This window comes from Mustela nigripes, chromosome 15, assembly GCF_022355385.1.
Source record: "Mustela nigripes isolate SB6536 chromosome 15, MUSNIG.SB6536, whole genome shotgun sequence".
NCBI classification, from domain to species: domain Eukaryota; kingdom Metazoa; phylum Chordata; class Mammalia; order Carnivora; family Mustelidae; genus Mustela; species Mustela nigripes.
This window is the reverse complement of record NC_081571.1, coordinates 84,689,142-84,712,805: the sequence shown is the minus strand read 5'-3', so window position 1 is coordinate 84,712,805 and position 23,664 is coordinate 84,689,142. Positions and strand designations below refer to the sequence as shown.

Below are 23,664 nucleotides of genomic sequence, written 5' to 3'. Positions count from 1 at the left end.
ACAGAGCCTGGCGGTCCCTGTAGGCTGGACTTCGGGCTGGCCTGGTGCCGCCTTAGTGCCCGCCGTGCCCGCCATGCCCGCCTAGCAGTTCCAGGCTTGAGGCTGAGACCACGCCTGCCGGGGACAGGCCTCGGCCCGAAGCTGCTGTCCCTGTGTCCTCCAAGAGCTCCCCCGAGCGTGCCTCAGGCAGAGGCTCCGCTGAGCCGGTGGGGCAGGGCTGGCCACCAGGGGCCGTGCCAGGGTCTGGGTGCCCTGGTCCCGATGTTCAGCCTGTGAGGCCAGAGTCCCTCCAGCCTCCGTGCTGCCCAGGAAGGGGCAGCGAACAGCTGCCTCCTACAGACTGGGGACTCGTGTCTGACTGCGGGAGGGGAGCTGACCAGTGGCCATGAGTGATCAGGGCAGAGTGGCTGAAAGGGGTCCGGGGCAGCTGCCGTTGTGAGCCCTCCGACCCCACGGCCCCCAGGGCTCAGTGCAGGTCCGGGACGCCTGCCTTGGCCAGCAGACACACACTCCATTTAGTTTTCACAGACAAACCTTTGAGGAGGGGGGTCTGGGGTGTGGGGAGCCCTGTAGCGTGAGTGACTCCTTTGGGCCAAGCAGGAGATCAGGGCGATTTAACTGATCTAACGATCCAAGTGCACTTCCTGGGGGCAGGCAGGTGTCTCTACAGCAGAACTGCTGCTGGTCTGAGCACACAGGGACCCGTGCCCCTGAGGAGAAAGGCCGGGCACCGGGGGGGCCCTTGGGTGCCCGGGAGCGCAGTGCTGGGGGACGCGAGCGGCCTGTGAACCGTGGTGTTCTCTCCCCACTGGCCCAGATGTGCCCGTGACCGCAGCACCAGTCACGGCCTTTTACCGCGGCTGCATGACGCTGGAGGTCAACCGGAAGGTGCTGGACCTGGACGAGGCCGCCTACAAGCACAGCGACATCACGTCCCACTCCTGCCCCCCCGTCGAGCAGGCCACCCCCTAGGCCGGCAGGAGGAGGGATGGCCGGTCCCCCCACCCCCAGCGAGAGCAGCTGTGGACATTGTGCCCCCCGCGGGCCGAGGTTCCTCCGAGACTGTTCTGTGCCTGTAACATACGTGTACATAGCTGAGGAGCTGATGTCGGCCGCACGAAGCCACGGCCCCGGCCTCAGTGGAGACCGGGGCTGCACACGCCGGAGCGGACCCAGGAAAATAATTCTCTTATTTTATTACCAAAGCTGCTTTCTGGCCTAAAAGTATGGAAAAATAAAATATTTAGAGAACCCTTCTTAACTGTGCTGTGGGCTCTGCTCCTTGCTCGTGCCCAGCGGCGGGGCGGCCCCTCCAGCCCCTCCCCTGCACCCCTTCCCAGCTCCGGCTCTGGGCGCTGCTGCCCTGCTCTCTGTGCCGTGGACACAGCTCTGATGGAGGCGAGGGCCCTGCTGCCCCTCCTGACACAGGGCAGGTTCGCACCTGTCTCCCTACACAAACCCATCCCCTCTCAGTCTCCCGTCTTCTCTCCTTGGAGCGGCTCTTCCGGCTGGAGCGGCAGGACTCTGGTTACGCGAGTACACGTGCCGCTTTGCGAGGTGGGGGGTGCAGACGCCACTCTGACCCCAAGAGGACATAAAAGGAAAACACTCTGGGGCCCCAGGGCCAGCAGCACACACAGGCTGCAGAGTCCCGGGGGCGGGTTGGCAGAGAGGACAGTGTTGAGGTCGGAGCTCCGGCAGGGCAGGTCTGTCTGCCTGATGTGACGGTCACGGAACAGCCGGCTGTCAGTGTCGGGGCGGCGACGGTCACAGGATGGCCGGCGGTCACCGTCACGGTCATGTGCAAGTTTCTGGTACCCGCTGGAGACCGCGCTTGATGGCCGGAAAGCTCCTCCAAGACTGAGCTGTTCTTAGATCCCAAACCTCGAATGTCCTGAGGCCATGGGGGCAGGTCTGGGTTGCGGCAAAGCATCCCACAGCCCTGTCCTTTCTCAGTGCAGAGTGAGCTGTGAAGGCAGCACCAGCCAGGCACGGGGCAACGTGGGTCTTGGTGCCTGGCAGCGGACTGTGAGCCCAGAAGCCTCGAACTGACCCGCAGGTGAGCAGAAGGAAGGTCAAAGCCCAAGGAGCCCACCCACAGCTACGGGGCGAGAGGCAGAGTGAGCCGGGCAGCACAGAGGAGGGGAGGTCCCTTTCAGGTTTCTAGACAGCAGCCTGTGGCTTCAAGGATGTGGGCCCCCGGTGTGCCCCGGTGGGAGCAGTTGGGTATCCCTCCTCAGCCACAGCTGGCCCGTCCTTGAAGGGGTCTCTAGGATTCTGGAGGGGCCGCCCATCACAGGCCCCCCACCAGGAGGGACCCCTCCCCGGCCTGCTCACCATGGGGATGACAGCTGCAGGGGGCAGATGCCGGGGCATGGACACAGGAAGGCCCACAGGCTCTCGTGGGCCTGGCCGTTGAGGCCGACCAGAGGTCCCTGGCATATTCACCAGGCCCTCAGCACTCCCTGGCCTGCCCACAGATGCTACCACCGCCTGCCCGGCTGTGTCCTGTCCACCATCTTCCGAGATGTGTGGAGGTTCTATTGACTTGGGCCTTGAGAAAACTAGTCTAAGAGGTTCTTCAGGTGGTTTTCCAGGCTGGTGCATGAGAAGCAGGGCACGCAGGGAAGCCATGTGCCCCGAGAGCACGTGCTGGGCTGTCCCTGGGCAGCTCTGACCGACTACATCTTCATGAGCCGTCCATCTCCAGCCAAGGTCCCAGGGGAAGGGCCTTCTCCTACAGCACCGTGGGCGTCCCCGCTCTCAGTCTGCAGCCAGGTGGATGCAAGTATCTGCTTGTAGCATAAGGGGACCCCCAAACCCAGCACCCTCTGCTGGCTCCCAGGCAGCTGGGACTCGGGGCTGCAGGACACAGCCTCATTGTCCATTGGGGCAGTGAAACCTCAGTTCCTGGGGCCTTTCATGTTGACCAGGAGGACCACGGCCTGGACTCTGTCTGCCCAATAAGCAGGAAGCCTCACCCCAACCCAGATCACCTCCAGCACCCCTGAGCACAGCTCTGAGAAATGTGGGAGGTGAGGCCAGCCTGTAGCCCCTGGGAGAATGGCAGACCACCCCCCAGCTGGCCTCGGGAACATCAGAAACCCAAAGCAGCTTTAGGGCCTGATCCGTTTCTCAACGTGTCGCTGCTCCATTCCCCGTGGTGTTATCTGCTTTCCCTCTCTGTGGAGGCAGCTCTGGAATGTTCCTGTGGAATGTTCCCCTGGCCAGCCCCAGTCTCTCGAGAAGGCCGGGACAGCCGGAGCAGAGAGCACACACACAGCTACGGGACCCCACAGGCACACACAGCCATGGCTTAGGGGCCTTCTGACGATCCCGCGCCATCCTCTGTGCAGGGAGCTGGGCACAAATCTGTTTCCTGCTGTGGTTTCCTTAGATTTCCACCGGGCACCGGGGTGCCACCAACTACGGCCAAGAAAAAGCTCAAACTCTGTAAGGGATGAATACAGCCGGACAGTCCCCACTGGTGCCAGGCAGGGCGGCACCCTCACCACTGTCCAGCCGGGGGTGCTGGCAGCAGAGGAGTCAGAGACAGACAAAGCCCCATCATCCGACTGTGCGCTCCGCTGGAGGCCCTGGACGAGACTGATTCAGTCTGGTGGAGGAGGACAGTGGTGACAGATAGGAGACTGTGCTATGGGGACGGCACGGGGAACAGAACACGCCGTGGACCGAGTTATGGTCTAATTTGCTTTTGGCTTTTCAAGAGAAGAGCTGCAATAATTTTGTTTGTTTGCTGTTTTGGGGTTTTGTTTTTAGGATGCTGTTGGTCGTGAGTGTGTGTTTTATGAAGAGGGTTCTTCCGGGTCATTGGGAAGCACCCTGCCGTCCAGGAACTACTGTGCCCACAACTCCCACTGTGCCCATGCCCCAGCCCCCACAGCACTCATGGCAGTCAAAAACGTCTCCAGACATTGCCAAATGTCCCCCAGGTGCAAAACCAGCCCTGTTGAATGCCACTGCATTAAAGAGAAAGGAAATCTGACCTCACCACCCATGACACAAGGTAGAATATATCATTAAATCTAAAAATAATCTATAAAGCCCCAGACAAGCATGTGAGACTATGCCCCAAGGGCCTGTGGCTCCACCGCCCTTGTTAGCAAAGCTCACTGGCACACAGCCACACCCATTGACGTGCGATCGTCGACAGCTGGACCAGTCCACGTGTCAGAGCTGAGTCGTCACACACATTAACACACATTAACTGACGCTGTAAGCCAACAATACTTACCTTCTGACCCTTTATGTACAGACTCTCTATCCCCTGTGACAGAAGAAAGTATCAGCATGACCTAAGGTAGAAAACTATTTCTTAAAAGAACCCAAAATGCTCTAACAGTAAAGGAAAGATTTAAATACTGAGCGACGTTAAAGTCAAGAACAGAGCTAAAAGACTGACACTCTCTCACTCCAAGGCCTACTGCAAAGTTGCCATGGTCAGTCCAGGCTGGTGTTGTTGGATGAGCAGATCCGTGGCACAAACAGCCCCGAACCAGATCCATACAAATGCGGTCACCGGGGTTGGACAAAGGAGCAGAGGCAGCACAACGGAGCGGAGACCATCTCTTCAGCAAATGGTGCTGAAGCAAGTGGACATCCACATGCTGAGAAATGACTCCAGCCATACACCTCACCCCTTCACAAATAACCGCAAACAGGTCACGTATCTACAGGGAAAGGGGAAAACTACCAAATTCTGAGACTGTGGGTGGTGGTGACGTGGCAGACATGGTACCAGAGGCATCATTCGTGAGGGACAGGACGGACAAGCTGGACTTCAACAAGCCTAAACCTCTGCTGCCCAGAAGACAACGTTGAAAGGAGAAGACAAGCCTCAGATGGGGAGAAAGTATTTGCAAAAACACATCTGACAAGGGACTGGTACCCAAAATATACGAAGAGCTCTTGAAACTCAACAAGAAAACAAGCAACCCAAATAAAAATGGGCAAAAGACCTGAACAGACAACGTTCCCAAAGCAGGGGCCCAGCTGGCTAGTAAGCACCTGAGCGGGGTTCCTCAGCACCGTCCCCACAGAATGACAAACGAAAGTGACAATGAGACACGGCTGCCCTCCTACCAGGGCGGCCATGGTCTGGGTCACGCCCAGCCCGAGTGCTGGCCCTCTGGCAGCCAGGCCCTCACGCCACAGGCAGTGCAGGACAGCGTGGCCGCCTGGAAGGCTGTCTGCCAAACCCACGCCTGCCGTCCGACCCAGCAACCACGCTCTCCGGTACTGACCGGAAGGAGGTGAGAACACGTCCACACAAACCCTGCGCTGGGCAGGGCAGGGAGGGCGCCTCGTCCCGGCCGCGCTTGTCTTTGCCTCTCTGCCAGTCACACCGCCTTGTGCCTCGCTCTACGCGTTCTTTCTGCGTGTGTATGTATTCGTCTTCATCGTTAAATCACCTTCAGACACGAAGAATGGAAAGACGCGCATTTCTAACTGTTGCCACCCACGAAGCCACAAGCTGCGTAAGGGCTGTTGCCACCCACGAAGCCACGAGCTGCGTAAGGGCTGTTGCCACCCACGAAGCCACGAGCTGCGTAAGGGCCTTGCCTCCTCGACATTTTCTTCTTCCTGTAGGTCAGACGACGTTTCCCCGAAGGTTCCGAGGGCTTCTCTGCTCAGTGAGGGGTCCGGCTTCGTGGCAATGATGACTGTCTTCTTGTCCACTGGACACGTGCTCTACTGGTCCGGCTTCACACACGCTGATACGGCCTCCTGCCCTCTTTTCACTGAGGTACAAGTCACAAACCATAACATTCACCCTTTAACAACGTACAGTTCAGTGGGTGTTACACATAATGACGCTGTGCAGCCACAACTACGGTCCCGTGCTGGAACATTTCCCGCCCCCCAACAGGGAGCCCCGCACCCGTGAGCAGCCCCCGGTCCGGGTCCCCTGAGTGCCAACCCCAGTCAGTGGTCCGGAAAGAGGGGGGTAGCTCAGCCAAGGACGGGGCTCAGGGAGAGGCCCCACCGAGACCCACTCATCATGGTGCCCATCAGAGCTGCCAGGCCAGGACCCTCGACGCACCGACACTCAGGCACAGACTGGCCAGTGACTATCACTGTGATGGCAAAGGCTTTGGCAGAGACTTTTTTCCCTCAGGGAATAGTACCCACAACACACTGCGGGCCTGGCGTGAACAGGCACCACATGCCAGGGGTGGGGGAGCTGTCCTGGGGACTGCAAGGGGCCGGAGCCGTCACCAGGAGGGAGTTGAATTGTTGGCATTCTTTGTGGCTGGGACAGGGGATAAGGACATTCTTGTGGCCAAGAGCAGAATTGTTGGCCTGGGAGTCTAATATCTTTATCAGTTCTGGGCTCCCAGGGCAGATAGAAGTGCCTTTGGGTGACGTTGGTGTCAACAGTCTTGGGAAACACGGACACTGCTATGTGCCTCTGACCCTGGGGTGGGTGCCGAGGTCAAAGCTGTCCCCGTGTCTTGGCATCTGGCTGCCTTCGGCGATCGGTGGTACGGTTCCCAGCACCGGCTGCACTGCTGTCAGCAGCTCTCCATCAGGCTGGGCCCTGTGAGGGGCAGCCCCAAGCCTAGGAGGAAGCAGGTTGCTCCCTGCGGGCGGGCGGGGGTCTGGGGCATAGCCTGGAGGCCCCAGAGCTGGCCCCTCTTCCCCGTCCAGACCCCACAGGACAGCGAGCTCAGCAGCCCCTCAGCTTGGCAGGACCACCGGCCTCAGCCACGCTGTGCTGGTTCCTTAGCTCCAGGCCCCTGAGGGGGTTGTGGGGTCCCCGAAGCGGGAGCCGCACACGGAGGTGCCCCAGGCCCCTCACCCCAGCGCAGCCTCCTCAGAGGCCTCCATGTCCCCTGTTGGCAGCCCTGTACGATAGGAGGGATTTCCTCCGGACAAACGTGCCGTTGCTTCCCGGCTGCAAACCTGGAGTCTGTGGAGAGGAAGCCACGCGCGGGCCCGGGCCGGGAGGCCAGACCGTCTGGGCTCAGAGTGTGAATTCAGCTTGACGCCCCTGCCGGGATGGAAGGCATCTGCTAGACCAGTGGCTTTCTCGTCTGTGACAAAGGGCCTTCCTGGGGTCGGTTAGCTGGACCCACGGCCTCCTGTGTCCTGTATTCCAGCGACGGCCCCCACAGGGGAACGCGCTCACCCTCTGCAGAGAGAGCGTTCGTGGTGCCCAGAAAACTGAGGCCTTCCAGCGCCCGAGAGCGGGGCCTGTTGGACCTGCGTCCGCGCCAGCAGAGGGAGCAGGAGGCTGAGTCTGCTTGCCTGCCTTCTTCTCTTCGCCTCCCCGCCCCCCACCCCCACCCCATCTTATCTCTACCCCCAAACATGATCCGGGACTAGTTTAGGACTCTGGCCTGTCACTCAACCAGGACTGATCACTGCCCAGGTGGGTGCCCACCCGGGGCTCCAGGTGTGCCTGGGTCAGTGGCGGTGGGTCTGCGGGAGGCCGAGCTGCCCCCCAGGCTCTAGCTGAATCCTCAGAAGCCACCCACTTGCAGCAGAGAGACGGGGTCTAGCGATCTGCCCTGCGGCGGGGGGGGAGCTCCCTGCGGAACAGACCAGGCCGCCTCTAGAACCACCCGTGAGAGACGGCCGCCGGCAGCCCTGGATAGGAAGCCCGCAGCCTCAGGTAGCAAGTGTTTTTGCAGGTGTGACGGCAGACCTCGGGGAACGCACGCACCTCACGAGCAGCGTCTGGTGTCTGAGCCAAAGCGTCGCTTCGTCCCCAGCAAGTAGCCGCCGAGAGAGGGCACTGAGCAGGGCTGCGCGTCCTGGGGTCACGGGTGTACGTATGTACACATACAGCACCTCTCCTTAAAACATGACCCTTGCAGGGGGCACACGGGGCCATATTCCCCTTGCAGAATAGTAAGAACAGGCTCGCGCAGGAGATGGCGAGAGAGTGACTTTTGTTCAGGAAGTGACGGCAGACCGAGGGGCTCCGGCCAGGAGCGCTGGATCTGTTCAGGGTCTGGCGTCTGCTCTGGGCGAGGCAGCCGAGCAGAGGTGCTGCCTGGGGCCTTGGGCGCCTGGGGCTCTGTCCCACCGCTGGTCTTCGCCTCTCTGCCCACATATGTGCCCAGGAGGGAAAGAGGCGCAGACCTCAGAACATTCCCCTAACGTCTCTTGGCCACAGAAGCAGGGTTTGCAGAGGCTGCTTTGTTTTTTAAGAAACCGAAACTAAGTTAATTTTCCATCTACCCCCATGTGTCAGGGAGCGCAGGCGGAGGCTTCACCCCCGGGAGGAAGCAGGCTGGCACTCGGAGAGGCAGGGCATTGGGAGGCTGCGCGTCCTCAGACACAGGGGCGTCCCTGGGAGTCGAGGCAGGGAAGTGGCCGCAGAGCTGCAAGGGACAGAGTGTGTTCTGGGTCAGCGGAGGGTCTAGCCCTGCACAGTCCACGCGAGCACGACAGCACCCCAGAGAGAGCCCTCCTGGGGCCCGGGCTCCCCTGCACCGGGGCCACCCACCTGACCCAGACTCCTCGATCAGACCACACCAGCGTGGCCGGAGCGGGGCCCGCTTGGTCTTCGGGGGCCTCCCCTGCACACCTGTGGCACGTGTGGCGCCTGCCGAGACTCCCACCTTCGGAAACCCAGCTTCTCGCCGTGTGCCTGCTGTGCGCGAGTCCAGCCCCAACGTACAGACATGTCCGAGGAAGAGGCCACCCAGAGCATCGGGGCTGGGGGGTCCTCTGGGTTCCCCCAGCATTTCATAGTTTCAGGGAAAATTAAGACATCAGCATTTTCAATACAGCTCAGTGGTTAGTCTCATGTGTCCACTCGGACAGGCCTTGGTGCCCAGAGGCTCTAACACCAGCCTGCATGTGGATATGAAGGTGTTTTCTAGATGCGACTGACACACACACCAACCCCGTCCCCGAAGGGCTTGCGAGGAAAAGACCCAGTGCCCAGGGCAGTCGGTCTCGAAGCTGAGCCCTCAGGAGCCGTTCTTCCCGGGTCCGCAGCCTCACCTGTGCTGCCTGGGGGCTCCGGGATCCATCCGTCTTCCTGTCTCTCTCCGTCTCTCTGCCTCTGTCTCTCTGTCGTTTTGTCTCTGCCTCTGTCTCTGTCTCTCTCCATCTCTCTGTCTCTCTCTCCATATCTCTCCTCTGTCTCTCTGTCTCTGTCTCTGTCTCTCTATCTCTGTCTCTCCCTCTCTGTCTCTGTTTCTGTCTCTGTCTCTGTCTCTCTCTGTCTCTCTCTGTGTCTCTCTGTCTCTGTCTCTCTCTGTGTCTCCGTGTCTGTGTCTCGGTCTCTGCATCGTGGCACGCGTGCACACGTCCCGTGGGATCTGTTTCCCTGGGAGACACTGACACACGCAGACTCGAGTAAAAGTGATTCTGAGAAGGAAAATGCTGGTTTTGGTGCGGATTTTAAATCAACCAATTTCCAGTCTTTCTCCACCTGCCAACAACCTCTTAAACTCCTTCCCCACAAGTTTGAACGGTTAAAAACACCTCCTTTAACGCGGTATCTAAGCGCGTGACGGTCCCACCGGGAGGTGCGCTGTGTTTGGGGGCTCCGGGCTCCTGCCGGTGCCACGGTCCCTTCGCTCTGCCCCCGCCAGGCGTCCGGGGCCCTGAGAGGCTGGCACGACCCTCCTGGGAGCCAGGGACCCTCCCCACCGAGCAGGCCGGGGGGGCCTCAGCGCTCTCAAAGGGGAACTTACTCACAAGCTGCGGCTGAACCCGAGGGCCCAGCACGGGCTTCGGAGTCCGATGGCCGGGGCCCTGCCCACCCGTTTCTCCCTTCTGACCTTGGGGGACAAACCAGACTTCCAGAGAACATTGTCTCCGGTCCGTGGGGAGCTCCCGTCGCCGCGCGTGTCCGCCGGCTCTCCCCCCAAAGTCAGAGGCCGAGAGGCCACGGAGTGGACCCCCATGAGCTGCAGGTTAAACCACCACAGGCCATGAGGAAAACTGCCGTGAATCAGGAGGGAAACCTCTGGTGACCAGGCTGTCCCCGGCACAGCGCTGCTCCCACAGGTGGCCCCGCAGGGAAAGGACACGAGACACGGCTCGCTCTTGGGCTGCAGCCGGACTTCTGCTTCCATCCGTTCGCGCCTGTCAGGACGCCGAGCCCCTCCTGCGTGTCCTGACCGGCGGCCACTGGGAGCAGGGAAGCTGGGTCCCCTTTAAGATCTGTCTTTCTTCAAACGGCTCAAACAGCCCCTGCCTGCCATCCGCTCTCCGCTCTCCGGGGGTAATTTGCTGCCAGTGGCAGCACTTCGAACCGCCCCCTTCCCACTCTGTTGGTCAGGGAAGCACGGCCCCAGTTCCAAGTCTCTCGCAGGAGACGCAGGGCACCCCCAGTCATCGCGATCCGACAGTCCGTGCGTCGCTGACGCTGCTCCTGCACACACTGGTCAGAGCGGCCGAGGAGGCCCAGGGAGGAAAGCCCAGGCCCACCCTGGTGGCCTAAGAGGGGGCATCTGTGTTCGGACAAGCCAGAGGCCGCAGCGGTGGCCGAGGACGGAATGGGGCGGACACGCGGGTCACCACCGTGCCGGGCCCTACGGGGATCGCATCTCCCGAGGAGACGCACTGTGACCCCGGACATCCGCCCAGGGCCCCGGGCTCAGGACCCAGACTCCGAAGAGCCCCCAGCAACGCCCACCTCCGAGGACCGGCCGGTGCCCAGGACGAGTCAGGGACGGCCCTTGGGGTGCACCCGTCCGCATGGCCAAGCTTGTGCGAGGCGTCAGATGGGAGCAGGCGCCCTGACGGGATGCGGGGCCCAGCCCTGGGGGGGCATGCCTCCCCCGACCCAGAGCAGATGAGTGAGTGACCACCGGGCCCATCCGGCCGGCACTCAGCTCCACGTGCCTGCACCAGGGTCTGTCCCCGAAGGCGGCCCACGAGCTACGGAGGCAGGCTCCCTGTAGTGGTGGGTCTCGGTCTGGGCTCGGTAAACTGAAGGGATGAGAAGCACAGCACGGCCCTTAGGACGCAGGCCATGGGCAAGGGATGTCGTCCTCCCCGTGGTGGGGACTGAGAGGGATGCCTGGAGGCAGACGTGGTGCCGCTCTAGGGAAGGCGAGGCTGCCGGGCTGGTGAGAAGGCTGTGCCCAGGGACGTGGGATGTGCCCGCCCTTGGGGCTGAGCGGTGCGGGGGATCGCTCCTCCCCTGTCACGGAGGTGGACAAGACACTCTCGAGCCAGGCCTCCCCCGCTTGGGGACTGGCTGCTCGAAGGAGCCTCACACCCATGGACCCCACGGGACCAGGAGCCAGTGCCCACGCAGGGGCCTAGTCCACGCTTCCCGGGAAGGGGGAGGCCTCCCTTGGCACAGCCCCACGGAGACGTTGGGTAGACGTCTGTGGTGGGTCCCCTCCAGGAACTGGAGGCCCCGCCCACCCCAGGGAGCTCCACCGCTAGCCTCACTTTCCAGGCGAGAGGAGGCGGCACCCGGCCAGGACGCCTGAGCACACTCCGCGCACACCCAGCTGCCCTCCCCTGGCCGACTGCAGGCGACAGCCTTCCCCGGCATGCCGCGCCCTGTGTCCTGGGCTCCCCAGTGCCTCCCGCACCTGCTCCCAGCCCCTTGTGCTGCTATACTGGGGAGGCCCCTCTGCACCTCACGGACATGCCCGGGCACCAGCCAAGGTGGTGTGTGGCTCCCCCAGACCCTAGAGGGAGCTGTGCTGACACGGAGAAGCTGAAGCCAGGACTGGGGGCCGGCGCCACTCCGGGAGCAAGGTCTCAGCCCCACCAGACAACCCAAAGGGTCCCCAGGCCCATGTGTCCTACTGCGCTGGCCCTATGAGGTGGCCGCTGCCGTGGGCAGGGCATGGCTGAGGGCAAGCTCTGCGGTTTCCCCGGAAGAGCAGCTCACAGGCCCCAGGCTCCCGGCCAGGCCTCCGAGGCGAACTTCCGAGGGACCCAGACCCGGGTCAGAAAAGGCTCCCGGTCTGGACAACGGCACACACCAGGGCCACACGCAGCAAAGGCCTGGAATGTGGAGAGGTCTGGAGATGTTTGCCACGCGTCCCTCCATCGTCCCCAAGCCCCTCGCTCTGCTACCCTGTAACCAGACTGGGGGAGGGGAGGCCGTGGGGCCCCTCTTCTCCCCACCGAGCTCCCATTCGTGTCCCATCTGACCAGGGCTGTTGGGGGTGACCGCCGCCCATGATGGGAGCGCCCCGGCTTCCCCTGGGTGACGCTGGGCCTACCTGGAGAGGCAGAGGGTAGGTCGAGCAGGTGGGGAGGGCCACAGGTGCCGGGCAGAAGCCCGCGTAGGCCAGGATCTGCTGGGCAGGGTCGTAGAGGGTCTGAGGTGGAGCAGAGGGGCCGTAAGCCAGCTGGGACAGGGGGACCTGCCAGAACGGACATGTGTCAGCCCGGCCACCCTGGGCTCCGAGCCAACGGCCTGCAGAGCCCTGTGCTCCGCTACGCTCCTCTGACGCCTGCAAGGGAGAAGTCACTCTCGAGCCAGAACTAAACCGCTCAGAGCAGGGCTTATTGTTGCTTTTTATTTTCTGTTTGTCTCAGGGACCTGCCGACATGCTAGGCTGGGCCATGTGTCAGTTAGTGTCCCACTCTGGAGGTCAGCTCAGGTCATGATCTCGGGGTGGCGGGATGAGCCCCGCGTCAGCCTCCGCACTCAGCGAGGAGTCTGCTGGGGATTCTCTCCCTCTGCCGCTCCCCATGTGCACACTCTCGCCCCCACAAAAATAATAAATCTTACAACCCCTGCGGCAGAGGCCACAGCCCCCGGTTGCAGGGATTTCTGGAAAAGGGCAAAGAACACCGAAGCCCTTCTAGGACCTGCTCCTGTGCTCGCCGGTGACTCCACTCTCCAAAGGAAACGGGACTTGGGCCACCCATCTGTCACCCCGCGAGGGGCCGCGGCATGGAGCCCTCCCCAGAGGGGGGCTCCAGACTAGAGGGGCCTCCCTCTCTACGAGGACAGACCTGGATTCCCCAAGGACGCCACAGGGCAGGCCCTGCCGTGTCGGGGAGGGGCCTCGGCGGCAGAGAGGGAGGGTCTGAAGACGCGTGGCTGCCCCCTGAAGGGAAGGGGAGACGGGTCCTGAGCAGTGGGGAGTGGGGCAGCCGCAGAGGGGGGGGCACGCGGGAGCCACGAGCACACCCACGTCTGCCTGCACGCGCATGTCCCCGGAAGAAGGACCTACCTGTCACCTCCTGGCCCCCTGCCCCGGGCGGCCTCTGGGCATCCAAGGGGCCACCAAGGGTGCTGGGAGAGAGGACGGGGAGCTGCGGGGGAGGCCACGGTCATGGCCCACAGCTCCCCAGCCACGGTCACGGCCGTACCCTGCTGAGCATCTCCTGCGGGTGCGGGGCTGAGCTCCCCGCCATCCTGGGGGACTGGAGCCAGGTTCACGGAGGCACCTCAAGACGTGAGACCTGGTGTGGGAGGGAGCCACCCGGCCGGAGGGAACTGCTACATCCCGCGGCCTGGGGGCCTTACCGCAGGGCCCGACTCTGTGCTTGCGCCATTTTGGGGTTTGGAGGGACGAGCAGGCTTGGGGTCTCCCACGAAGGAGCGAAACATGTTGCCTTGGGCAGCTCTGCTCTGCTGGGGACCCCAGGAGCCCCATCTGGCTCAGGCCTCTCTCCCTGCACCTGCCCATCGGCGTCGGGTCACCGGGGCCCAGCCGCCAGCGTGCGGACTCGCGGGCCGCATTTCTCCACCTATCTTCGTCACGTGGAGTGGGTTAGATGAGGCTTCCCTGCCCCGGGGACCCTCCCGCAGCCCCGAGTCTCACCCCTGCCTCCCTGCGCCCGGGCCGAGCGTCTGGCGGTCTAAGGAAGTGGCTTTATTCCTAAAGATGATCTTTAAATTAAAAAATCCATTAGGTGTACAAGGTACTCGGTAGGTGTGAACGGTTAGGAATCACTTTCCTTCTCTCTTAAAAGACCCGAGACTTTGGGTCTGAGAGAGAAAACCGTCCGGCGTGAGGCTGCGACCGGCCCTGTGGCCTTCACCGATGTTCCCCCCGGGAGAACAGTCCGGCAATTTCACCGAGGACTCGGCCCCTGAAAATGGCCATGACCGAATCCCCAGAGCACTCGGGAGGCGCCGGCTGTGGATGCTCGCGTGGGGGGCCTGTGGGGGCTGGAGTGTGTGCTCACACTTGCCTCCCCAACTTAAGTGGGGGCCGGGAGCTCTCTGGAGTCCGCGACCGGCTTCAGGAAGGGGTGGCGCGGCTGCTCTCGGGGGTAAGGCAGGGCGAGGGCCAGCTGCTGTCCCGCGCAGAGAAAAGCAGGGCAGGGTGCTGCCCGAGGGGAGGCTCGGCGGGGCGGCTCGGTCGGGGCCGGCCGGGGTGCCCAGCCCTAAAGCCCCATCCACCAGGGCAAGTACGGACCCAAGCCCTGGGTACGAGGCAGGAGGCTCGGGGCTCCCTGTGCAGGGGTGGGGGATGAACTGACCAGGGCAGGTTCGATGGCCCCTCCCTCTCGCGTGGTTTGGGGTAGCCCACACCTCAGATGACCCACTTCTCTGAATGGCTGGAAGGCTTGCCCTGGGGCTAACACCAGCTTCTGTTTTCCCACGTGGAGGTGGAGACAAGGAGGCGCACTCAGCCCAGCTCAGCGGACACGGCCTCCAGCCCCGAGCTGTCTGGAGCGCCAGCGCTGGGGCCCGACTCACCATGTCCTTGAAGGCTCCCAGGACAGCTGCCGTGAGGACACCCAGGAGCGCACCCAGCACGTTCAGCACCGCGGAGGCCCAGAGCAGCCGGTACAGGTGCAGCGCGTCCCGGCAGGAGCGCACGCCCACGAACTCGTAGTAGATGGGAGGGTGCTCTGTGCTGCCCAAAGAGAAGGAAGTGTCACCCACCCCGGCATGGAGGGCACAGTGTGCCACGGCTTGAGCTCCGAATCCGGCAAGCTGAGCTCTCGGCCATGAAGACCCCGCAGGCCGGGCTGTGGTGGGGGAACCACATCCCAGGAACCAACCCAGATGCTCCCTGGGGCTGTGGGGGCAAGGCTGTCCCCCAGGGCGTCCAGAAATCCCTCCGGGGAAAGGTCCCAGGCCTCTGAGCAGGAAGGAGCAGCCAAGCCCACTCCCCAAATGCAGACCCAGGCAGAAGGGTGATGACCGGGTCTCCTCAGGGCACCAGGTCTCGTGGCTGAGCCATGAGAACAGGAGGGCCGTTCGTCCAGGCCCTCCTACCACCGGCCTACGGGGCTCCGTGCATGGGGTCATGTGGGGAGGCCGGCGACCGTGCCCCATGCCGGTGCCAGCTGTGAACCCTAATTGGTGCCCAGGGCCCGTCCCGGGGAGGCCCCCACAGTGCGGGGAGGCCGCCGGCAGCCCGGCAGGCTCTCCCAGCCCCTGTCAGAGCAGCATGCCCTCCGCTGCGCACAGAGGACGGGCGGGGAAGCATCTAGAGCCGGCCAAAGGGCCGTGTTCTCGCCAGCCAGCCCAGCCCAAGGGAAGGGAGCCTTGGCCGCAGCCACCAGGCCAGACCCCAGCCAACTCGGGAGGGATCCCCGAGAAACTCCGGGGCCCTGGCTCCCACAGAGCCACGACCCTGGAACAGGAGGCCACAGCCCTCCTGCACCCCTACACAACCTTGCGAGCCTCCGCTTCTCGTCTGGGAGATGGAATCAACTCCCCTTCCTCTCAGAGGAGGTGGCGGACTGCAGGGCCGGGGCCGGGGGGGGGGCAGGGGGCTGGGGGCTGGGGGCAGGGACCCCGCCCCTCACCTCTGGCACCTATAGAGCTCGCAGCAGTAGCACGAGCTGCTCTTCACCTTCAGGGGGCACGCGCCGCTCGAGGAGTGACAGGTGACCTACAGGTGGAGAGAGACCTAGTCAGGCCCCACCTTCCCCCACCCTAGAGTGGGTAGGGCTGCCGCCCTGGGAGCCAGGACCCCGCCACGCCACGGGCGCCCAGGTCAGCCAGGCAGCCGCACTTCCTGAGCCTTGTCTCCGGACCTCCCCCTCCCCGCACCCATTCCAGGCGTGGTGGTTTGGGGGGGCGGCAGACCCCTCATGCTGGGAGAGTTCGAGGAGCCTGCTCGGCCAAGCTGGGCGGTCCAGGCAGCCATCGTTTGGTGGACAGTGATCGGGGTCAGACGGGGTCGTGAGCACAGAGAGCAGAGCCGCACCCAACCCGCTGGTGGACGGTGGGACCGCCGTGTCACCGCCGTGTCACCGGGGCAGCCGGCAGCCACAGGGCCACAGGCACAATGTGTCCCACAGGTCAGGAAGCACGTGAGAGGCAAACCCTTCTGATCTGATTCTGATGGGGGCACAGAGAGCCTATGGGGTCCACCACGCCGGCACGCCCTACGTACCTCCGTCTGGTGGGCGTCGGGCACGTACCCCACCTCGCTGGCAAAGAACTGGCATCTTCCCGCGGTGAGGGGCCTGGGCTCCTAGGGACCAAGACACGTGCGTGGAATACAGTCGCGTCCCCCCGTCAGGAGGGGCCGGGGTGACGTCAGACCCATCTGCCCCGGGTTTCGGAGCCTCAAGGAGGGACACCAAAGCCTGCTGCAGTCGGCCGGGAGGGGGACATGGGGCAGGACACACTGGGGCTCCTCCCAGAGCAGCCGGGCCAGCGTGCAGGGGTGGGAAGCAGCAGGACGCCAGAGAGCACCTGCCTGCAGGCTGCCGTGCCCCCCCCCCATAACAAAACAGGTGTCCACGGGGAAGGACAAGGGCTCATTTACTCATGGGCCGGCCAACCCTCCCCCACCATCCCCGCCCGGCCGCCCACCAACCACCCAACAGACGTCCACCACCTCCGGCCTATTCCGTGCTCCCTCCACTAGCCTGTGCCCAGCCTCCACGGAGAATCAGAGCATCGCAGTGCCAGCAAGGAAGGCGCCCGGGTTAGACACGGTGCCCGCCCCCGGGGACACAGCAGGGCCAAGGGTCGGGCCGTCACTTTGATTGTCCATGGCTCCCATTTCCCAGCGCGATGCGGTCCTGGCCGGGCCGTAAGCAGAGCGCAGGAAGCCACCTGTGACCACACCTGCCAGACCAGCTCCGGGCAGAGCTGAGCCACCTTCCTGTGGGACACGGCCCGCAGCCCGTGAGGACGGACGGAGGACGGCCAACAGGGCTGTGCGGGGCCGGGCACCGGGAGGCTGGGGCTGCCGCCGTGTGCAGGTTCCCTGAGGCCCCGTGGTGACCGCCCTGAGCCCTCGCCGCCCGACTGCCGATTCCGCTCTGCCTCTCCCTCCGGGGATCCAGTCAGTGTCCACCTGGTCACGGGCAGAACCCACGCTGCTGACATCAAGGTTCTCGTCCCGCTGCGCTGGTGCCCTTCCTCACACCCATAACCACGTGGAGACACCCCTTCTGACTGGGCGTCATTGCCCCCTGTCCTGGGCGGAGGCTAGCCCCGCGGGAGCGCCCACCGCCCCGTCTGGGACGTCTCGCCACTGCGTCTACATTGGCCTGATGGCCGCCGTAACACGTGCCACGGGGGAGCCTGAACCACGGACACCCGTCGCCACAGCCCAAGCAGCGGCCTGAGACGGGGCGCCGACCTCGTCCTGCCCTCCTGTCCACGGCAGACCGCGGGCTCTGGCTCCCTCTGTCCGGACATAATCCGACCACAGCGGCCTCCGTCCTCGTGACCCGTCTGACCCTGACCACGTCCCAGGGGCCGGCCCGCCTCTTGGTGCCACGGCAGGGCACAGTGGCCACCACACACGCGTTCTGGGGACACAGACATTCTGCCCGCTGGGCGCCGTCTGCCATGACAGACGAAGAATTGGTGTCAGACTTGAACTTTTCAGTAAATCCTCTCCTGACACAGAAGCGCTGGTGACTTGGTTTCATTTTCTGTCTGACCCTCAGTATCCAGTCAGGATGAACTACTTCTTAATAGTCTGAATTACATAGAACAGGCATCAGTCGCACCCACAACCTGGGTTTCCGATGACCCTGGAGATGGCGTCTCTCAGGGGCAGCTGTGAATGGGGAGCTGTGGCCCCCAGGAGGGAGAGGGACCGTGCCACCCACCGTCTGTGCAGCGTGGTCAGTCCCAACCGCAAAGCAGCTCTATTAGCCACAAGTCCACCCCGACCCCATTGCTCCCGTGTCTCTCATGATAAACCAGAACCACGAGTCCCACAGCCCAGAGGATCCGCCTGAAGGTCCCGCGGGGTAGAAATCAGGCTTTCTGACCATCTCCTGCCGGGAACGACCTTCTGAGTCCCAGGGGCTGGTGCTCTGTGTCGTCAGCCGCCCAGCCAGCCGGGAAGCAGGGAGCCTGCAGTGACCACGGGGGACCGTCGCGCCTCCCCTGCAAAGACAAACCCCGGCCACAGATCCCCTCGTCTGAGCAAGGAAACAGGCACGGAGGCAGGCCACGCCTCCCCTTGAGGCTCCTGCAGCGCGGGATGGAGGGAACCCCCCCTTCAGAACAAGTGGCTTTGAAGGAAATTTCTCTCCGATGTGCTGAGCAACACCCACTGACAGGGCAAACCGCGAAGCCAGGGGTTCCGAGGCTGCCTGCCCGACCCAAGCCCTTCGGCGTCTGCTCAGAAGCCAGAGCGAGCGCAGCCGGCGGCCGGGAGAGGGGAGCCGGAGCCGAGGCCAGGAGCCGCAGACACAGGACTGAAGGCTCGAGGCCAGGCTGGCCGGGGAAGGGAGCCAGTGCCTGGTGGGCCCTGGCACGGCCCTCGAGGTCCCACCACGCTGCCCCCGTCCCGAGGGATTTTTGGGGCCCAGAGGGGCCAGGGCGCAGGAAGGGGCGTCCAGCCTTCAGGCCCGGTGGTCCAGAGGCCAGGATGAGACCTGCCTGAGCCCCGCCAGCCGGGATGCAGCTGGGCCTCGGCTTCGTGTCTGGCTCCACACCCTGCATCCTGGGGCCTGTGCTCCCGCAGCCTGGGGTCCCACATTTTGTCCCCCGGTTGTTGACATCTTAAAATCATGACTTTGGGAAGTGCTAACAGCAGGTGACAAGTTTGTGGTCAGTTGATTCTTTGGTCAGTTGATCCTATCGTCTGTTGGACAGTCACCCTGGCCCCCGAGTGAACACATGCAAACCCCGCGGCTTCGGACTCACGTCTGCGACCCCTGCCCCCGCCATGCACATGCCCCGCATGGGGCAGATGGGCCTGCCCAGAGGACACTGGCCACCTGCAGCCAGAGGACAGCCAAAACCAAGCCAAGGCCGGAAGAAGAGTTCAAGGACATGCACGCGGGCCGGCGCGGCAGGACCCCTCGGCGTCTGGGGGGACCTGAGCTCCGGAGGCAGCAGAACCCAGGGGCTGGGCCCACAGCGCCGCCAGCACTCACTGTGAACCCCTGATCAGGGAGAGTGAAGCCATGCGCTTGGTCCTAGCATTTTAAACCTTTTATTCAGAAATAATTGCAAACTTACGGAAAAGTGGAAAGAACAGGCAAACTCGACAGCCTCAGATTAACACCAGGTGTCGGCCCTTTTTAAAGACCTAAGAAGCATTCAAGTTTATGCAGGACGTGTTGGAGCCTTAGGGACGTGCTGATGGCTTTGCCTTCTCAGGGCAGAAATGGGGCGCCAGGCTCCTGCTCCCCCACTGGTTCCACCCCTGGCGGCTGGGCCTCCGGCTGGGAACCCAGAGCCACTGTGCCTCTCTTGGAACGCCCTTCAGGACGAACAAGAGAGGTGTGTCAGCCCCATGCCCGACCCCGTCCACGCTCCCCCAGCCCCTACCTCTCCCCTGTCACCAGCCAGGCAGGATCTGGGGCCCAGTGAAGAGACCCTGTCTTCAAACACCATGTCACCACGTCTCGGGAGACCCTGCTGTTGCTGGCTCTGTCGGGCCCGGGAAGCCCTCTGACCAGACTCCCTACAGGTCGCCAAAAGTCCACATCCCATTTCAACGTCAAGAACAGGATCTGCCCAGGGCAGGGTGGGTTTCCCTGACTTGACAGACCTAAAAGGCCTGCGTGAGTCCAGGCCACCCCACCCCAGGGAAGGAGCGTCGCCCACTGCAAGCAGGAAACCAGCCCAAGCGCGCACTCTGCGCCTGGGTTCCTCTGACCGAAAAGCCCGCACCGCTCCCCTCGAACTTCCCCGGACTCCCAGACTCCCCGGCCGCGGGCCCTCGCACGGGCTCCAGGCGACAGTCTGCGGTTTGCCTACTGGCCGCCCAGAGGTGCGCGGCTCCGACCCAAGACCTTCCCCTTCCTGAGTCCAGGCCGCCTCTTCCGACGGCGCTGTGCCGAGGCGGGAAGGCTGAAGCGCCGCGGGTCCTCGGCGCAGGAAAACGGTCCCAGGGATCGGACGCCCTCGGGTGTCCTGTCAACTAAGGACGCGCTGGAGACGAAGAATGTCCCCAGCACTCGACCTCCGGTGGGGACGTGCCACCCGTCCCCCGCGTCAGCGCCTGAAGAGCGTCTTCCTCGGGAAGGGGCGAGTCCTGCGAGGTGGGTGGGTTCAGGAGAACCAGCAGGTCCCCCCGGGGGAGCACGGCTCAGACGACTCACTCCTAAACTTCTGCTTTCTTCGCCTTTATTGGTAAGCCCTGCCTCGGCGCCTCCGTGCCGTGTACAGACGCGCTCGGAGTCTCCGTGTAGGGCGGTGACCCCGACAACACTTCCGCGTCATCACTCGGGCCAGTGACTCAAGTCACTGCTCGGACATCTCACTGCCATCAGGCTTCACATCCTTTCGCCCATGGGACTCTGGGCGTGTCCCCACCGGGGCTGACTGCGGGTCTCCTTCTGCCAGCAGCTTGGGTCACAGGGTGAGGTGACGTCCTCCAGGGATTGCCTGTCCTTCCCGGCACGGCAGGAGCCCCCCGTATGCAGACCTTCCCGGCACGGCGGGAGCCCCCAAACCACAGGGGGAATCATCCTGTTTTCTTCTCAAAATATGCCAGGTGTGCATCTTTAGAGGAAAGGGCACTTAGAACCTTCCGCATATAGGCTCTGAGGCCTCGAGCATGGCGGTGTTCGGCTCAGTGGGCAGAGAGGCCCCGCGGAGCCACGAAGGCCTGCGGACCAGATTGCTGGGCTCTGGTGGGAAGGGTGGCCTTTGCCCCCCCAGGCTCTGCTCAAAGCCCCCTCAGAAGAGCCGACCTGCCCTCTCCCCACAAGGGACACTGTTCTCTGCCCTCGGGGCCTGAGTGGAACGGACGCCCCTCTCCGCGCCCCTGGCGCACAAGGGAAAACCACCGCTCACCTTCTTTGCAACAGGATGATGTTCTGAAGAAGGCTCGTTAGTCTGGGAGACGCTTCCCTGGAAGAGAGGGACCCGCTGGCCCCAGTGTGCGGCCAGGCCGGTCGCCACTCCCCACTCTGCCCCTGGCAAACGCCCCGCGTGAGGCGTGCAGGCTCCTCGACATTCCTAAACTCTCTGACCGGCTCGTCCCTGAGCGGGCGGTGGGGAGCCTGAGGGACTTAACTTCTGAGAAGCTGTTTTCTGTGCGCCGGGAGCTGCCTCGACTCGGTTTGGGGTGGGGGGGTGGCGAGAGTCAGCTGACCTTGACGGCTGTGCTCAGGACCTCACTGACCGGCGGGTCGCGCTCCACCTCCGCTGGGAGAGGAATGGGCCTGTGCGGCAGACGCGCGGCCCGGAGTTGCCCGGTGCTGCTCCCACCGGCCAGCCCCTCCAGCCCCGCACCCGGCTTTAGGCGGGGCCTCGAGGGGTCACACATGCGTCCCGTCCACTGACCTCCGGGTCAGTCTGCTGACACTGCCCCCCACGCACACCCGTCCTCACAGCGGCATCCTGGGGGCGCACGGCTTGGGGGGCTCCTCCGGAGAAGGACTCGGAATAAGCACCCCAGCGGCATGTTCTGAGCCCCGACACGCAGGCCCTTCCCCCACCTCGGTGCCCGGCTCGGGGAGACCCGGCTCAGTGAGCCCCGCCAAGTGCTGCTGGCCGCTGACGGCAGCCACAGACTTGGGGTGGGAATCAGATCCAGATTACGCGAGGAAAGTGCCCCACAACCATGGCAGCAACCCCGGCCAGGCCTCACAGCTCAAGTGATCTCCCCAGGAACAGACACTGAGAAGCAGAAGTCTGGGGCAGAGTAGACAGAAACACCTAAAGCTGTCAGCACCCAGCAAGCGGGAACACGGAGGGACAACTCTGGGGCTGCGGCCGGGTTCTGGCCTCACCCCTGCCAGACGACGGCAGCGCCCCCCTGGCCCGGGGCCGCGGGTGAGACCTGCGGGCACCCAGCCACGTCCGCAGGCCTGGGCTCTCCTGGGAGGCCCCTCCCCCGCCCGCACCCGTTGGCAGAGGCACAAGCCCCAGGGCGCCGAAGCGGAGGACGGGCGCCTCCCCCACCCCCCAGGGGCCTTGCTCGGCCAGAGGACCCCAGGCAGCACCCCACTCTCCACCCATGTGGCCCGCTGCCATGAGATCGCCTAAGCTGGGGGTTAGTGGGCGCCACACATGGGGTCCTCACACTCTGGCGGCTGGAAGTCCAAAGTCAGGGGCCGCCCGATCTGGGTTCAGGGACAGCAGGACTCACCCGCGAGGAGGAGGAAGTCCCTTCACAGAGGCTCCACCCCGTGACCTCCCAAAGGCTGTGCCCCACTGTCGCCTGGGGGCCAGGTTTCCACATGAGGATTTGTGGGGACAGAGCCCTCCATGGGGGCACAGTCCCAGCACCGCAGCCGAGTGGGGTCCTCACTGGTGAGCTCGGAGCCGGGGGAGCAGGCCCGCGATGTCTGTCTGCTCCCCGCCCAGTGCTCCTCAGGCTGTAGGCGTCTGCCACAGGGTCTCAGGGAGCGGCCGGCAGTTTGTCATTCTTTAGCAGGACACGACACGGAGATCAACACGGCTCGCCTGGTGGACTGTAGGGGCCAAGCCACACCAGCCCCACCGGCTCCCGTGTCCAGCAGCCAAGGTCAAAGCAGCCGCACATGACCGGCCTCTTGTTTCAGAAGAAATGTGGGCCGAGGACAGGTCGGTTTGAAGCAAGAGCCGTTTCCGGACATTGCAACAAAGCTCTCGTAAACCGGCAGGCAGGTCTCAGAAGGATCCTACCTACCCTGACAACAGCTGTCCCGTGGGCCTTCGCCAGGTCGCCCGGCCGACTCTAGTGGCTCTAACACTGTCACACTCATCGTCCTCGTGGCTCTGACTTCTCTTTCCCTTGGAACCTGATCGTCACCAACAGAGTGAGCCGGGCTCTGAGCCACGGCCACGTGAGAGCCACAGCTCCACGGCAAGCACCCGGGCTTCTGTGCCTTAAGGGACACTGACGGACACTTCAGCTTGGGCCTCCCACTGTGACAGGAAGCGGAGGGAACGGGTCTCACAGCCACTGCACCAGCGACAAAATGCTCCACGATCGCTAGAGACACGAATGAGACCTACGTGCTCGGCAGAGGCGTCAGAGCTGTGAGCTGCAGACAGGGACCCCAGCCGAGATGCCGAGGCCTGTCAGTGCGCGTGTGTGCACGCGTGTGCGCCAGGGTGTCTGTACGCATGCGTGTGTCAGTGTGGACACACGCACGTGAGCATGTGTGCGTGAGTGTGTGCCTGAATGTACACTTGCACAGTAGCACGTGAGTGTGCCGGTGTATATGTATGCGTGCGTGGTGTGAGCGTGCACGGCACACAGATGAGTGTGTGCCTGTGTCTGTGTGCGCACGTGTGCGTGCGTGTGAGTGTGCGTACGAGCCCGTGTGCGTGGGAAACACACAAGGGCGTGATGCACTGTGTGTGCCTGTGAGTCGTGTGCATGTGTGTGCGCACGCATGTGCTCCCTCACGGGCATG

At 63.5% G+C, this 23,664-nt stretch overlaps 2 protein-coding genes and 1 long non-coding RNA gene across 11 annotated transcripts in view; 1 reads left to right on the top strand and 2 right to left on the bottom strand.

The window, feature by feature from the left end:
- Window positions 1–1,261, top strand: part of GAS6 (growth arrest specific 6) — a 31,168-nt gene extending 29,907 nt beyond the window's left edge. The window contains exon 15 of the mRNA XM_059378059.1: window positions 818–1,261. Within this exon, the coding sequence (XP_059234042.1) occupies window positions 818–972 (155 nt within the window). The 3' untranslated portion in view covers window positions 973–1,261. The remainder of the gene's footprint in view (window positions 1–817) is intronic.
- TMEM255B (transmembrane protein 255B) overlaps window positions 1–23,664 on the bottom strand; it is a 47,214-nt gene that overhangs the window by 4,464 nt on the left and 19,086 nt on the right. For 3 of the 9 annotated variants that reach the window (XM_059378069.1, XM_059378067.1, XM_059378071.1), the window contains 4 exons: window positions 16,278–16,358; window positions 15,685–15,770; window positions 14,624–14,783; window positions 12,183–12,326 (listed from right to left, as the gene is read on the bottom strand). In XM_059378069.1, the coding sequence (XP_059234052.1) occupies window positions 12,183–12,326; window positions 14,624–14,783; window positions 15,685–15,770; window positions 16,278–16,358 (471 nt within the window). Of the gene's footprint in view, window positions 1–1,180; window positions 8,355–12,182; window positions 12,327–14,623; window positions 14,784–15,684; window positions 15,771–16,277; window positions 16,359–23,664 lie in introns of those variants that run through there. The other 6 variants (XM_059378068.1, XM_059378073.1, XM_059378070.1 and 3 more) reach the window with 6 other exon arrangements.
- LOC132002723 (uncharacterized) lies at window positions 20,762–22,446 on the bottom strand. Its single transcript, XR_009399984.1, has 3 exons — window positions 22,410–22,446; window positions 21,110–21,681; window positions 20,762–20,815 (listed from the first exon to the last, which is right to left on the bottom strand). It is a non-coding gene; the product is annotated as an uncharacterized LOC132002723 (long non-coding RNA).